We start from the raw sequence: 17360 nt of genomic DNA, 5'->3' as shown, positions 1-17360 counted from the left end.
TTCTTTCAAAAAGTATTGTCTCTACTGATGAGAATTAGGCTTGAGATGGATTAATGATTGTACATTGAGCGTTGACCCCCCTATACTGAATTTTATTGTTGTTAACAACCATTTGATCAATAAATGTGAGAGATGCCCTCTCAAAAAAAAAAAAAAAAGTATTGTCTCTAGTATAATGTTACGTCAATTATACCTCAATTCAAAAAAAAAAGATTACCATGAAATAAATCAATAGCTCTGAAGAGTGGAAAGAAAATTCTATTCACACTAGCAACCAAACCTATGAAATATCTTGAGATAAAACATGAGAAACGTGCCAGATTGGTGCAGACAAACCCGTGAGTTTTATTAAAGGATGAAAGGACAATCTGACGAATGAGCTCTACTGTGTTGACATTGGAGAGATTCAACATTGAGAAGAAAAGTCAGTTCTCTTCAAATTAATTTGTACCTTTAACACAACCTAAGTTAGAATCTCAGGGGTTTTGTCCTCATGGATATTAAAAGTGCATGTGAGCTTCTTTTCCAAATTGGGCATCCTCACCCAACAGTTTACAGTAATTACCATCTCGTGATCTTTCCGCACCGCTCGCCTCTGAGGCGCATCCTTCTCTGCACCTTCCCCACCTGCTGTCGGATGCCCCTTTCCTCAAATTTCAGTGTAAACTTTGGAGAACATGTCCCTAGACCATCTGGCTTGTGTGCTGCCTGTAGTTAAGTGAATACTCAAACTACTCACAATTGGAGGTCGAGGGGCAATGCTTTTTTCCCCTCTGGGCTTGCAGTAATGGGAATTGTTTGAAGAATATCCAGCTGCCAGCCCCTCCCCTGTGCTATCCTCCTTGCCTGCCCACTGTGAGTCCTCAGGTCACTGCCCCCTGTTGGCTTGTTCTTCCTCCCCACCAGGTTGCTCCTCAGGCTCCTTGGTAGGCAACGTTTCTCCATTAGATGTTACGTGAGCCCTGACAGGGGCCAGGCTTTGGGCTCGATGCTGAGATTTAGAGTCAGAGCTTATTGCTGATGGGGAGAAAGGGATAGGCAGACACGCTAATCACAGTTGCGGTGAATACCGTGTTCTGCTAAGTTCTGGGACCCCAGGGAGGGGTGGGGACAGCAGACCAGGGTGGGTAGGGCGTGGGGGGACGGTGCTGAGGAGGCTTTCTGGAGGAGTTCATGCTTGGCCCAGAGGAGACTTCTGAAGGAAAAAGAAAGCCATCAGGGAACCGCGGGTAGGCTGGGGAACCTGCTGTTGGGAGGAAGTTTCTTGTGAAAGGTCACGAGTTAAACAAGTTGAAGGTGAGGTCCACTGGGCAACAAAGTAGAGCTTAGTTAAGGACATGCTTGGATTTTCCTTTCTGAAGCTCAAGAGAAGTGTTTGGGTTGGAAATGGAGATTCTCATGATGGTGCTTGTGTGGCATGAGCTGTGGATGTGGAGTGAGAGAGGACGCGGCCCTGGGGGAGGAGACCAGGCTCCTGCAAAGAGCGCAGGCGCAGACAGGAGCCCGCAGGGCACTGGGAGGAAGACAGAGGTGAGTGGTGTACAAAATTCACAGAGGAAGGGACCTGAGCGGGGAGAGGCTGGCCAAACAGTACCGGATGCCCCCCAAGAGTTCAGGTCACGTCCCAGCTGGGCCTGTGCTGTGCAGGTCACGGCTGGCTCAGCCAAAGCAGCTGGGGCGGACAAGCTGGAGGTGGAAGGCAGGTTGCAGGGGCCTGGTAGTTAAGTAAAATACTCATGATGCTATTAATTAAAGGGATTAACTGTAGTCCCAAATGGAATTCATCTTCCTCCGTAGGAGACCGCCAGCTAGGAGGTTTGAAACTGCAGAGCCATATAGGAGCCTTCGTTATATTTATGACTTCTGCTACAATGGGTGAGGCAGAAATCCAAGGGCTGAGATGATTGGTTGATTCCCGTGGGAAGCCCACCAGAAATACCCATGATCCCTGCTGGCTTTCCTTTTCCTTCCATGGGTGAACTGGACGTGGGGCCTGCGAGTGGACAGCGCTCTTGGAACACTGGATGAAGAGGAAGGCAGGCTGGGGGTTTTAGTCCCTACGGGTTTTGCTTTTATTTTTTAAGGATTGAAGAGAGCCCTTTGGGCTTTTGCTGCTCGGGCCCTGCTGCTTTTAAGATCTTCCTTCTTAGAGTTAATTTTCTTGCCAGACCCCTCGGATTAATGTCACATCACCTCTTGGTTCCGGGTCTCCTAATTCTTCTTTACTCAGCCTTCCCACACTTGTTTTTATTTCTTTCCGAATATTTTCTTTGATTTTGACTCCATTTTATTGCCAAAGCCATTTCCAGTCAGAAAAGAGGTGATTTTCTCCACCCTCACACCGGGTGCAGAAGGGCGGCTCCCTGGAACTCGCTTTGGGACCTCAGCCGAGGGCCTGTTGTGTCTCTTACTGCACCGTAGGCTACTGGGTTGGGTTGGTCTCTTTTCTAAGACCCCGTCCCCTTTGGCCTCTGGAATGTTCCATGCGCAGCAGCCACAGCAGCTGAGGAACTGGGTTGCCCTGTGTACTTGGTTTGTGTCGCACATCGTGGTGATGCGCGGTAGAGGCGAGCCATGGTGAGCTGTACGTGCCGTCATCTGTAACTCCTCCTACGGAACTTGAAACGACATGAAGGACTCACAAAATATGTAGCAAATAACAGTGCGATTTCATTCTTTGTAGTGTGTCCACAGAGACTTGGCAGCCAGGAACGTGCTCGTGACCCATGGGAAAGTGGTGAAGATTTGTGATTTTGGATTGGCTCGCGACATTATGAGTGACTCCAACTATGTTATCAGAGGCAACGTAAGGCTGCTCTGGGTTACATATTTTTATTCGTAATTGTATACTGTTGTTTATAATGACGATGTTTTGTTGTTGTTCCAGTAAACATTTTTGGTTTATGGTAACATCAGAAAAATTCCTCACAGCAGTTTGCTTTCTTATGCTTAGAAGGTTTTCTGTAGCTTCAGGGAATATTCATTTGTCATAAAAGTTGAACAGAGTAGCGCTATCCTTGGGCTAGTCGGAATAGATCAATTAGGGGCCTTTGAGGCAATCTACACTTCAAAGAAAATCTAGTTACTTGCACTTATTTCAGTTCTTATCTATTGTGGGAATAGGTAATAGTTACAATGAAGCATGTAGAAAACTGTTTAACATATTAGTTGAATGTTAAATGTAAATTTTAAAAAGGCATAATATTTAAATGTCAGCTAATGAATATCTGTTATCCTCTTGCTGTCATGCAGGGCGACCTGGAATATGATGCCATCTACTTGTTAAACAAAACTAAGGACAGATGTGTTATTTGCAAGCAAACTAGTAGAAATACCAGATGATAATGTTGTGGGGCTGAAAGAATATGGATTTTAAGAATTACAACACTTGGATTTAGGCCCCTATTCTTCTTGCTTTTGGCTATTGCTCTCTGGGATTTCTCTCTGTTTTATTGTTCCTACTTGTGAAATAATAACAACAAATACCAAAATGATACAGTGCTTACTTACCCTGTGCTAAGCACTCTTCTACCTGCTGTATGTACATTGATTCATTTAGTCTTCAAAGTTCCCATTTGTGGGTGAGGAAATTAAGGCACAGAAACGTCACTTGCTTTGATTGCACAGCATATGGATTAGAACTTGAACAATCTGAGCCCCTTGTTGGGCATAATCACTATGATAGGGTGTTTTCTTTGAGCGTGATACACTTCAGTTGTAGTGTCATTTTGGGGGAAAAAACAGTAAAACCGACATGAAAGCACCTGTCCTGGGAAAACATTCAATAAAGGTTAAAAATCAAATTAAGCTGTATTCCCACTAGAATCAAATAATTGTCTTAGCGGATCTTAGTCTATTCCTCACTCATAATAAATATAACAAATGCTCAACAAATATAACCAATGTGGCTATGCAGTTTTGAACCTGCTAGCTGGTGGTCTCGTATGTGGGAAGGTGAATTCCATTTGGGACTACAGTTAATTCCTTTAATTCATCAAATTAACCAGACTAGCCTGCTTGATTCTATCAGCTCAAAGTTTGTATAGGATTTAAAATAGGGTTTCTTTCTTGGGCTTTGATTTTGTGTATGGCAAAGGGCTCCTCAACCTGTGAAAAAGCAAATACTACAAAAGGCTGTGCCTTCAGTGACCTGTCTGTCCCATGTCTTGATTCTGTTCTGAGGCTTTAGTAATTCCAAACCCCTCTTTCATGCTCCTGGAAATTATGAAAGCCACAGAAGCCAGCCTGGTGTCTTTCCTGTAGTGATGACTTACGGTCCCCTCCGCACGTTCTTGTGGATGGCATTTCCACTAAAGTACTTCCAAGAAATGCGTTAACAGAATAGTCCACCAGTTCCCTAGTATCCACTTACTTCTGGGCAACTAACCAGCTACTTCTCAAGGGGAAGTGAGTATCTCCTATTCAGTTTACCACTTCCAAGCACAAACCTTTGTTCAGGATGAGTTTTGAAAAAAAAGTAGGGGTCGGTTTTTTTCAAAGGCTAATGTTAGAATGTTAATATGAAAGTGAAAAACCTCCATTTGAGGATATAATTTTCTCAGTAAGCATTAGGAGTGGTCCTAGGAAGAGAACACCTTTTGTCATCTAGCTAACAACAGAAAAGAAGGAAGTGTTTGTAGGTGAGAAATTCACCCCACCTCTCCTCTTGGACTTTACACAGGCCCGTCTGCCTGTAAAGTGGATGGCTCCTGAAAGCTTATTTGAAGGGATCTACACAATTAAAAGTGATGTCTGGTCCTACGGAATATTACTCTGGGAGATATTCTCCCTTGGTAAGTGTTGCTGTTTTCTGAGCCCCCCAGGCACTGGTTCTGCACATTCTGCTCTCTCTGCACTGTTCTGCCACCCCCGTCAAAGAGTAGATAACATGCCACTGGAAGTGCTCGCGGAGCTCCTAATCTTACTTCTGTTGCAGCATGCACCCCTCTTTTTTATTTGCTGGTGTCTCTAAGTCTTACCTTCCCCACAGGCCTGTCTCAAGAGTGGGAACCCTGACTTTTCCCAGTTGAAGCCTTGCACCAGGAAGCTCTCAACACGTTTGTTAATTGAATGAATGAATAAACAAATAACAAATGAATGAATGGTTACATGCCCTACTGTTTTTCTCAGGTGTCAATCCTTACCCTGGTATTCCCGTCGACGCTAACTTCTATAAACTCATTCAGAGTGGATTTAAGATGGATCAGCCGTTTTATGCTACCGAAGGAATGTAAGTTCAAATCAGACTGTCTAGTGGCTGAAATCAGAAATGTACAGTCTGTCTAGTTCCAAATGCAAAACAACAAAGGTGAAACTCCTTAATGCAAACTTCATATGATTCCTTTTAAAAAAAAAAGAAAGAAAATTTTTCTTTTGTTTTGGGATTTCTCAACAAAACTGAACCTTTCCTGCCCTAAGACCCTCTTACTTTCGGGTTTCAGTTCCTTTGCTTGAGGGATCCGTGAGGGCCATAAGACCCTGTGCCCTGACTTACGGTCCACATCATATTTTTTAAAATGCCTTTCTGTCCATCATCAACTTTGTGTTCTTTCTGATATGAGGTCACAGTCTAGTAGAGTTCTTGCCACAAAACAAACATGCCTTAAATAAATGGGGCTTCATTAAGTGGAAAATGATCCATTTTCTTCATTCAGACCTCCTCATCTGGCTCTTGGCTCTGTTGTTTTCACAGATACTTTATAATGCAATCCTGCTGGGCTTTCGACTCAAGGAAACGGCCGTCCTTCCTTAGCCTGATTTCATTTTTAGGGTGTCAGCTGGCGGAGGCAGAGGAAGCGGTACGTAGCAGTACAGTACTTTGTAAGGCGTTCTTAAAAAGGAAAGCGGTAGCTCAGGACAGTTGTTGCTGATTTCCTAAGAACCGGAAGTAACAAGCTGTCTTTCTCACCACAATTTGTCTTGATTGCTCTTTAAAAGCATTAGGAGGTAAGATATATTTATTAAGTATTTTTAGGGGGGAAAAAAGCTTTTCCTGAAAATTTCAGCCAATTGATTAAAAAATTCAGTTGACCCTTAAACAACACAGGGGTTAGGGGCATCATCTGCCATGCAGCTGAAAATCTACCTGTGACTTTTTACTCTCCCCAAACTTACCTATTAATCATCTACTGTTGACTGGAAGACTTACCAATAACAAAAATAGTCGATCAACACATATTTTTGTATGTTATATGTATTATACACTATGTTCTTACAATAAAGTAAGCTAAAGAAAAGAAAATTTTTTTGAATTGTCAAAAATCTCCAAAAGGTTTCCCAACATATTTATTGAAAATATGATCTGCGTATTAAATGGACCTGCACAGTTCAATCCCATGTTGTTTCAGGGTCAACTGTAAATGCTTTTAAGCCTCTAGTGCAGAGGACTAGACAGCTGAATGAAACTTAATCCCTGACCTCCAGTAGCCACTGACCTCTCCTAATTCAAACATGAAGATTTAGTATGGAATAATCACATAACTCAATCATGTAATACAGTGGAGTAGAAAGAGCATTGCCCTGGAGTCATAAGGGTCTCATACCAGCTACAACTCTGCATCCTAGTAGTGGTATGAACTAGGGCAAGTCACTTACTTCTCTGGGCCTTACCTACTCACCTGTAAAGTGGGTTGCTAAGCCAGGTGATCCTTGAGCCTTGGAAACTTCCAATTACTTTGCTGACTCTTTCCCTCATCAGTACCACCTGGCACAGTAAAAGGATCCATCCCCTCATGAGGTGAACAGAGGAGGCGACCTTGACCTCTCAATACCTACCTGCACAGCTTGCCTTCACTGTTTGCTTCTTACATGACTTGGTTAAGCCGCTTAATCTTTTTGAGGGTCTCAGTTTCCCCCTCTGATATATGGGATTAACAAATCTTACTTCCTATTTCGTGGAATTGTAAGGAGTAAATAAGCTATTGTATGTGAAAAAGCTCAGTACATAGAGGGTACTTAGTAATTCATGAATGAATATTAGTCAGATATGAATCTGATTCTTTAAGTGGATGGTCTGTCCTCTTTTTCTAAATTCTGAAGACTCCACATTCAATTTGGTAGTCTTTCCAGAGAACTGCGTAGATGTGTGTCCTCTCCTCCTGTTAGGATTTTGTAAAACTCACATACCAAAACTAGGTTACTGTCAGGGAATTAGGTCAAGAAAGTTGGGGGAGATAGAAAGCTCGCAAGGGAACGACAGGCTGTTGAGCAGATGACCTGTAGGCAGTCGCTAACACTCTAAAAGATAAACTGGAAGAACGGTTATAGAGAGAAGCAAGAAATGAGCTGTTGGAGTAAACAGAAAGGATTGAGCAGTTTCTACGTGTCTGGCCGTTGGGTGTGGACTCACAGAGCTGTTATTTGAGCTAAGCTGTGAAGAACGGGTAGTGCTTTGGCCATTGGAGAATAGGAGGTTAGTAGGGTGTTCCAGGCTGGATGAGTAATATAAATAAAGGTTCAAAGCTGAGAGAGTAGAATGGAAAATCAGTAGGTGTGGCTACAGTATAGGGTGGCTGGGGGAATCGAGGGGGCGCAACCAAGACTGAAAAGGTGGGGGCTCCATGGCTGCTGAAGAGCCCTTGGCTTGCCCCAGTCGCCTCCACTCTGCTCCGTGACCCTCGGTGGTGGGAGCCTCTTTTCCCTACCAGTACCAGCACCACTGATCGCGAGCTCTAGTTTCTTTAGGTAAGTTGGTAAATAGCCTCCCCTTGGGGTAGGATGGATGCACCAAAAGCAACCTCTTACCCCTGGCTGGTGCAGTGGGCTCCAGTCTGGGGGAAGCCTGGGGAGTAGAGCAGAATCAGATTTCAGTCCCTACTTGCCCGTGTGGCTGGGCATCTCTCAGCAAGGCTTCTTCTGCACAGCCATGACAGGCCGCTCTGCCCACTGGGAGCCCGTGACCCTCCTCTATTGCCCCTCCATCTTTTTTCTTCACTTCTCCGAAGCCAGTCATGGGTGGGAAAATAGGCTTTGCCGGCATGCCTGGGGTAATCTTCCCTGCATGCATGTGAATGGTTTCCGTAGAATCTCTTGTTTCTGCTCCATCAGGGACTAGGGAAGGAAAATGGCCCTTGGAGAACAAGTGAGAGAAGGAGGGAAACACACAGAGAAAGTGCAGGTCAATGCTTCTAGAGACAAACGCAGGCCCAGTGGTCGCAGTTAGAGCAGGGAGGCCATTGCACAACGTGCTGAGACCTTATGCAGACAGTGGTGAACCAATTAAGATTTTCATAATGGACAAACATGCTTCAACATCTATCTTAAAGGCCCAGATCACTATGTGTGGTGACAGATGTTAACCAGACTTATTGAGATCATTTTGCAATATATACAGGTATTGAATCATTATATCATATACTGGAAACATAATGTTGTATTTCAGTTATACCTCAATAAAAAAAAAGAAGCAGATCAAATATTGGCTCCTCTCCAAAGGCTCCCTAATTTCCCTAGTCAGATTTCAGGCTGCTTCTTCGAGTCCCCGTAACAGTTGATAAGAGACTCAGTCGCGCTGGATGATAAGTTTGCTCTACGGCTTTGTTGTTCTCATCGCTAGACCTCACTTTCGGGGTCAGGGATGATGTGCTGCTCATCTTTACATCACCTGACGTAAAGTGTCCCATGGTCAGGAGTCGATCAGTAACTGGCCACTAAGTAAATGCATGAATGTCAGCGTGAAAAGAGGTTGCAGACCACATCTGTTTTGTTCCCCGTCTCATACCCAGCTGCTGGCATGATGCTCAGCACATAGAAGCTGCTAAGCAAACATCTCTGGAAGGAAGGAAGGAGTGGAAGCATGGAAGTGAGTTTGGGAAAGCTAAGGCAAGACACCGGAAGGAAAGACATTAGTCAAGAGGTGGTGGCAGCAACGGGGATGAGCAGAGAGAGGGAGTGAACCAGGGCTGGGGCAGCGGGGCGGCGGAGCGAGGGGCAGCCACACCTCCTGTTGCACGAAAGGGGCCTGAACTTGCATTGTCTCTCATACCCACATCCATATCCATGCCATGTCCACATCCACATCTATACCCATATCCTATCTAGATGCACATTCCCTTCCACATCTACATCTATCTGTATCTGTATCTATATTTTAAAAGAAATGATGCCGTAATTGCTTTGAAAGCAGGAGGGAGGTCTCAGTGGACCAGAAACTGTGGGAAATCCCTGAGAAAACAAAAGCAGTTAAGAAAACCAGACGGAAGGGGGATTTCCCACATGGCAGGGGAGGCTTTGAAAGAACAAGAAGGGCTTCATGGAACGTGGGAAGAGGTCTAGTGAGATTCTGCAGAAGTCCTGCAGTGGTGCAACCACACTGTTAAATAAACATAAGAATTAAAATGAATGTTAAAAATAGCAATGGTATTTAAAAATAGCAATGCAAAATGAAATAATATGGTATTTTTAAATAGCGATGTAATAGGAACCTCAGGGTCAGTGCAAAAGAGAAAAAGACCCGTAGAAAACATGATCAATCCAACAAAATGGGGAGAAACAGAGTTTATGGAAAGAGAACACACAAAATGGCAAGAATTGGTAAAGCCACTTAAGAAAGAAAATTTCAAAGTAAATAGAATCGTTACCATACAGACCACATTCACTCACGTCAGGGCAGCGAAATGAGAAGTCACCAAGGGCAGTCCAAAAAGCCACTGAAGTCATAGAGCAGGGGGGAAAACCCAAGAAATCGGGTTAGAAGAGTAGGGCTGGGGCTGGGGTTGGGGGTGGGGGGAAGAAATAGAAATGGACCCCAGTGGCAGTTGTGGCCCTAAACCCACTTCCTAGAAAACAAAAAAGAGTGGAAATAAATGACATATGTTCAACTCAAGCAGCTAAGAGAAAAAAATACAAACAAGGAAAAAGGGGAGCAGGAAGAGACTGAACAAAGCAGAAGGAAGGAATTGGTAGAGAAAGAGGCACAATTCCTTAACCGGATGGAGGACAGAGGAAAAAGCAAAATGCCAATGAGGGTCAGGAAAACCAAAGTTGTTTTTGAACTGACAGTAGTAATAATGTAGCAGCTGCCATTTTTTGAGTGTTATCACAAACTTCCCTAATATATTACCCCTAATAACTCCCTTAATTCTCACATCAGTCTCAGGAAGGACATCTGTTATTACCTCTTCTGCAGATTAGTGAATTGAGGTCCAGAGAGGTTAAGTCATTTGCCCAAGGTAACACAGCAATTGTCAGACTTATGATTTGAATAGAGCAGCCTGGCTCTAGTCTAACTGCATTTTAATGTTGTATGTTAACAAAATATTCAAATATACCACCGGAGCTCACTAACTATGAAGAAAACAAAAAGGAGAAAGCATAAGTAACTATCACGCAAAATAAAAAAGAAAACATAACTATGGATAGAAAAACCATTTTAACAAGTATAGAAAATCTTAACATACCTCTTAATATTGATACACTTGAAAACTTAGGGTTTCAAATGTTTATGTATTGTACAATTTAAAACTTCATTTTAAAAAATCAGTTAAAGAAATGGAGAGGAAGATATTAAACGGTGTGGTATATCAGAACCAGAGCTGTAGCCGCCCCTGGGAGTAGAGAGAGCTGGAGGCGACGGATTCAAAACGCCAGGCTGCGTGCGGGGCTGCGTGACGGGCAGGGCACTAAGGGAAGCTCTAAATGAAGGAAGGAGAGAAGGTTTAGAAGTCCAAGTTACTGAATTCAGGTGTGGAGGTTCTGGCACAGGCTTCCTTAGAGGGTTAGAAGAGCAATGCTCGAGAGACACACTTGGCTCAACAGACCCGGTGGGTCACAACCAATTGCTCTGTCCACTTCACAAAAAAGACGTTATCATCCTCGTTCAACGTAAGGGTACCAGCAAACTGTCATTGTGCAGGCCAGCTTCGAAGGGAGATGTTTTTCCTTTCTAGAAGGAAAAATTAAAAGTAGGACACAGTCCAATCAGTCCACACCGTAACTGTGAAAACCAGCTAACAAAACGAAGTAAATAGTCACTAGGGGTAGAGGAAGGGGGGGTCTATCAAACTTAAATAAAATGCACAATTCCTACATCACAAAGAGTTCTTATAAATAATAAGGAAAACATGTGTAGCCCAATATAAAAGGGCAAAGGAGATGAGCAGATTATGTACAATGAAAGGCAAATGGCCATCAAATATAGAAAAAGAGGCTCCGCTTTGCTTATCATGACATACATGCAGGTGACAAGATAAAACATGTTGCTCAGCAAGGGCTGGAGATGGGGAAGATCGTTAGTAGCCGAGAATCAGTCGACTGACAATGAACAGATATCTTTTTGTGGCCTTTCTCTTTCTTTGCTTTTTTTTTTCTGCACGGCTTTAGGATTTCTAAATTGCGATTTTATATCTAGGAGTAGAAACAATGATGAAATGAGATATTTGGTTTCTCTTTTAATCAAAGGACCACGTTGCTTGTCAGTTAATATGCAAAATATCCTCTAAGACCTATGCGTAGTAGAAGTAATGAATTGGCAATATGGGCACATGACCTGTAAGTCTGAATCAGCTGGTAATCAGTGTTCTCTCTCTTTCCCATTTTCAGATGTATCAGAGCATGGACGGCCATGTTTCGGAACGTCCGTCCATCTACCAAAACAGGCGACCTTACAGCAGAGAGGGGGACCCAGGGCTGCTCTCTCCACAGGCTCGTGTTCAAGATTCATAGAGGAGCAACTTAACCTTCAGGCCTTCCCCACCCACTCCTGCCTTGAACAGGCTGTAGATTACCAAAACCAGATTAATTTCCTCACTAAAAGAACGTATATTCTCAACCGCTGCTTTGCTGGACTATTGCTCTAGAAGCTCTCTGTATTTACTCTCGTTTCCAAAGGAACTTTCGTAAAATCGAATCATCCTTTGCACAAGGCAGGAGGAGCTGATGATTTATTTTATTGGAGCATCTACCATCCAAAGGCCTTCTGGGGTAGGCTTGAATGAAAAATTGTGTACCTGAAGTATAGTACATTCTTGTAAATACATAAAACAAAAGCATTTTGCTAAGGAGAAGCCGATACGACTTTTTAAATCTATGTTTTAAAATATGTAACTTTTTCAGCTAGTGATATATTTTATGAATGGAAATAAACTTTCTATTATAGAAACATCCATTACTGAATTGTTTACATGGCATATTTAGGACAAGATATAACTGGAGGTTGTGAAGCTACTGAAATGATGTGCAGTATTTTGTTTGTGGGTGTGTATTTTTTTCCTACTGAGAAGGCCGTTCTTTCATCAGATTGTTTAAAGGACCCACAACTCCCGCCCCTCAGACCATGTGAAGAAGGGCTGTGTTTGACTCAGTCTCCTTCACCCTTTGAGGCTTAGCCCCCTACACCCCATGGGCTTATAAATGTGGACTTGTCCTCGTTACTGCCGCTGCAGTTCTTGGTGGAGAACTTGGTGCATTTCTGCCTTTTCTTTCTTCTCCTTGTCCTGTCTCCTAGTGTGGGTAAGGGCAGAGCTCTGGAGCCTCTCTGCTAGGCTGGAATTCTCTCTCCAGTCCTGCTTAGCTGTGTGACAACTGATTTTCTTTAGGCCTCAGTTTCTGCTTCTGGAAAATGGGATAATAATGGCATCCCTCTTCTACGGCTGTTGAAAGAATTAGATGAATTACATATAATGTGTGTTATCAGCTTGTACATAGGCTACCTCAACATGTAAACCACTTTAATCAATGCCTGGCCCATAAATATAACTTACACTGTCAGTGCACTTTTCCTTCTTGTTCACGTCCTTGGCTTTAGGCCGAGCCGCCACATACTCACAGAGCATTAACCCCTTTCTTCCTGTAACTCTTTTCCTAATCTCTCAAGCATCCAGTGTTTTCTCTGAGCCACTGACAGATTTATCTTCCTGAAGTGTTAATTTGCATTTATCCCCTCCAGCTGGAGAGCTTTGGGTGCCTACCAGCTAAAGGCAAGTTCCTCCCGGCATTCAGCCCCCACACAGCCGGGCCCCACTGCACTTCTCAGTGTCAGACTACACAACACGTGTGCCGTGCATGCATCTCGGGCATTCCCAGCCCCAGGTTTTCTTTACTCCGCCCTCCATGTACCTGGGATGCCAACTCCCTTTCCTCTCCCCTCGTTAAAGCCCTTGCCCATGCCAGCTCCTCGAGACTGCTAGAATTCTTGCTCATGTTCCCTTTATTGGTCTTTATAGCCAACGATGTTGTGCCTTCCCAGCTATTCTTCTCCATTCGCATCTCCTTCTGACACTGAACTCAGGTGAGAAAGGTTCTCTGAATTAAAGACCATGTATTTTTCATTTGGACTTTAAGTTTGAAACTAGATATGATTTATACCAAGTCAAATGCCCATCCCCCATATGTGTATACAGCCAGCACACAGTAAGTATATGTATTTATGTCTATGTTTTTTACCTATGGAAGTTACAGCATAAAATATGATCAGTGTTAAAAATTCAAACAATTTTCCGTTTTTACTTGTAGTAATAAGTGAAATTTCCCCTTTCACCTAACCTGAATCCCAAAATGCTTCGTCAGGAGAAATACTGCTAAAGATCCAGTATATTTCCCCATGCACTTGTTTAAATATATTTATATTATTTACACATTTATACACTAACACACACAGAGTCCTTTGTTTTTCACAAAAATGGAATTGCATTAGCCATATTGTCAAATGTGCATTTGTTCTTCACAATGCGCCAATGTTTTCCCAACTCTACATGTTTGTGAGGCATTTGTTCTGAGCCAAGCCTTGTGCTAAGAAGGACTAACGTGTTACCCCACTTAATCTTCTCTGCTGCCTTACGAAGTACATACTAAAATTATACCAACATTTTTTCTGAGGAATTTGAAACTTAGGTTAGTAATTTGTAGTCTCCAAGCCCCTGTTAACACTTACACTTTGCGATCACTCTTAGGTTCTACAATTATTTTATTTATTTTTAATTGTAGTAAGAAAACACATAACATAAAACTTGCGACCTTAACCATTTCTAAGTGTCCAGTTCAGTGGGGTTAAGTATATTCACATTGCTGTGAAACAGACCTCCAGAACTTTTGCATCTTGCATATATGATGCTTTGTGCCCCCTAAATAACTAACAACTCCCCTTTTCCTTTCCTCCAGCCCCTAGTAATCACCATTCTGCTTTTTTTTCTCTATGAATTTGACTAACTTATATAAGTGGAATCATACAATATTTCTCTTTTGGTGGCTGGCTTATTTCACTTAGCATAATTTCCTCAAGGTTCATTCAAGTTGTGGCATGTGACAGTACAATATTTCTTTTCTTTTTAAGGCTGGATAATATTTCATGGTATGTGTATACCACATTTTGTTTATCCATTCACCCATCAATGGACATTTGGGTTGCTTCCACCTTTTGGCTGTTGTGACTAATGCCGCTATGAACGTGGGTGTGCAAATACCTCTTTGAGAGCCTGCTGCCTATTCTTTTGTATATACATCCAGAAATGTATTGCTGGGATTGCTGCATCATACGGTAATTCTATTTAGAATTTTTTGTTGTGTTTATTATTTTTAAAGACCGTTTTGCAGTGATCATGTGTTTCTTTGACCATCTAGTATCAATGTCCATTTTGTTCAGTAACAGCACTGCGATTTGAGATATTACTTCCCCTTATTATAGGCAATGCCATGAAACTGTAGGCAGGGGGCTCTGCCTTCTAGCCAAGGGGAGTCCTTGACTCAAGGTAGCCTAATAACTTCCTCTGTTGTTCTGGAACTTAGTACCTTGACTGGATCCAGGCAAGGGTAAAAAAAGGAGTTGGAGCTTATTATTCCAACGGCGCCAGCCTCTGTCAAGGGGCACAAGCAGTTCTCACTGCCTGGCTCCCTGGGCTGCTTTGATCCCTCTTGTTGCCCAGTCTTTGGTCTCTAGCTTTCTTGTCACGCCTGTGAGCACGCAGTCCCCTCTCGGTGAATTCTCCTCTGATGCAGTGAGCCCGAGCCTGCCTTACCACTTACAGCCTGAGAACCTTTGGCGGAAAGCCCAGCATTGACTAATCGTCTCCTCAGCTGAACTGAGAATTTCTTCTGCTTCACTTTCCCTAGAAAGTCCCCTCTGCTTGAACTGGCCAGTGGTCTTCTTTCTAGCTTCAAGTGCTATACTGATTTATCTTCTTTGGCATACTATTCTATTACCTTCATAGGATTTGAGGGGGTAAAGTCACAAGCATTTGGAAAGCCCTCTAGAACTGCTTGTCAAAAACTTTTGGTGATCATAGGGAGGAAAAAGAAAGTGAGTTAACGTTTATAGGAATGTACTCTTCCTTCTGCCAAAGTGCTTTTAGTCAGGACAGACATACATTCTGCATGTGGCTTCACTGGATGGAACCAGAGATATTTATGCATGGAATCATCTAAACAGCACACCCCTTGCTGTTGAAGTATTCAGGACACCAAAGAATTTGATTTCCTTGAAAATGAATATTCTCTTGTTCCTGAGCTTTATAAAGATGGTATCATACTCTATGTACACTTCCAAATCCTGCTTTCTTTAAAAACAAAAATCAACACTATGCTTCTAAGATTCCCTCAAGGAGTTACATGGAGCTGAAGTTCTTTCATTTCCCTGATGGGTTATGTGAATATACGACGACTACTACTCATTTTTACACTGATGACACTTAAAGATTTTTGTGTTGAGTAAGATAATGGGTTGACAGGTGTTTGTTATATTATTTGCTTTATAATATCACTTTCGTATTATGCCAAATAGGACACTTAAAAGACAACATTCTCTGAAGGATGGCATTTAAAAACCTCTTCGGGGAAAATGAAATTAGACTTTATTAAGCCCACAAGATCTTACCACAGATTCAGTTTTAGTTTGGGTCAAGTTGTGTCCCTGACCTGACTACATATTCTTAACACATGTGGGAACACCACTTACGCGTACTGATTTTGGAGCTGAGTGGCTGCTCAGGTAAACCCTGTGCCTTCCTCCAGGCCTTGTAAGAGCATCACCAGTAGGTGGCGCCCTAGGACTACTATTTTTTGATTAGCTCAGCCATCAGGCCTGACTTCATTACAGCACCCTGCCTCCGGAAAGGCAAATTTTAAAAAGCAGAATTAAAGAAAGGGTCAATCAGTTGATCGGAAGGAAAAACAACTCTCTGTAGAGGTAACTTCAATTCATTTATTCAGTATCCAGTTGTTTCTTGACTATACTAATGACTGCGCTTTTATGTGCATTATTTGCCACATTCTCCACATTACTGAGCAGCCTACTGTGAGATTCTTTTATAGGACCTGGTTATTACTACCCTACTCTACACAGCGCATACATCTGCTCAGGGCATTGACTTTCAGACTTACTCTTCTTGGAGCACTGTCTATGCTTAGTGTTGTCCTAGCCTGGACTGGCTTCCTATATTGAAAACTGAAGAGTCTGTTTCCTAAAGATTTTTTAGCAGTAAGAACTGCTCCCCCCACCCCCTGGGGTGTGTGACCTGCAGCAGGAAGGTGTCCTGGGTGACCTCTTGTCAAAGTCCAGCCTTTCGGTGGCCCACCTTCCTTTCTGTCCCTACTTATCCCACCACCACTTGAGTTTCTTCCTTCTCTCTCCTTAGCTCTTCATGAAGGACTTTCTCAGCAACAGATTAAGTGACTCCTCTGCTTCTCCAACTACCATTTTTGTCAAAAATACGTGACAGATCATTATTCACATTTGTTTCTGTCTATGCCACAGTCGCCATCAGCAACAGGAAAACAAGGGTGAGAGAAGTTATCACCTAAAAAATACACATCTTCTCAGCACTTAGGAGTCCAATGTATTCAATTCAAATTATCTTATTAAGGCAGAAAAGGCTTTGATGAATTTTTTTTGTCCTAAAATATAATGTAAAATCTACCATTTTAAACATGTTTAAGCATGCAGGTCAGAGGCATTAACCACATTTGCATTGTTGTGCAACCATCAGCACCACCCCCTCCAGAACTTTTTCATTTTCTCCAACTGAAACTCTGTCCCCAAATACTAACACCCATTTCCCCTTCCCCCCAGCCCCTGGCCACCCCATTCTGCTGTCTGCATCTATGAATGTGACCATTCTAAGGACCTCATATGAGTGGGATCATACAGTATATGCTTTTGTAACTGGTTTATTTCAACTGTTGAAATGTCTTCAAGGTTTGCTTTGATTTTTAAAGGTTGACTTTCATTGGTAACATACTGTATATTCCAGAGCCGTGGTAAAGCCTCTGTTTGTATTATCCCATTTAACAAATTGTGAAACCAAGGCTTAAGAAGGTGAAGTCATTAGCTGAGTACACAGAAGCCTGGCCTGGAGCCCCTGCCCGCTCTTCCCAGCCGTGCCCGGCAGCTACAGCCGCGTGGTTCCCTGCCCACACTTTTTCTTGCTTTGTCT

At 42.8% G+C, this 17360-nt stretch overlaps 1 protein-coding gene across 3 annotated transcripts in view; it reads left to right on the top strand.

Annotated features, from left to right (window-relative positions):
• FLT3 (fms related receptor tyrosine kinase 3) overlaps positions 1-12101 on the top strand; it is a 66125-nt gene extending 54024 nt beyond the window's left edge. For all 3 annotated transcript variants that reach the window (XM_073228597.1, XM_073228588.1, XM_073228601.1), the window contains 5 exons: positions 2684-2806; positions 4682-4793; positions 5131-5230; positions 5693-5798; positions 11539-12101. In XM_073228597.1, coding sequence (XP_073084698.1) covers positions 2684-2806; positions 4682-4793; positions 5131-5230; positions 5693-5798; positions 11539-11661 — 564 coding nt within the window. In that variant the 3' untranslated portion in view covers positions 11662-12101. The remainder of the gene's footprint in view (positions 1-2683; positions 2807-4681; positions 4794-5130; positions 5231-5692; positions 5799-11538) is intronic.
• Positions 12102-17360: the final 5259 nt, after the last annotated feature.

This window comes from Manis javanica, chromosome 1, assembly GCF_040802235.1.
Source record: "Manis javanica isolate MJ-LG chromosome 1, MJ_LKY, whole genome shotgun sequence".
Classification (NCBI taxonomy): Eukaryota; Metazoa; Chordata; class Mammalia; order Pholidota; family Manidae; genus Manis; species Manis javanica.
The sequence above is the reverse complement of the archived record's forward strand: the minus strand, read 5'-3'. Positions and strand labels throughout refer to the sequence as shown.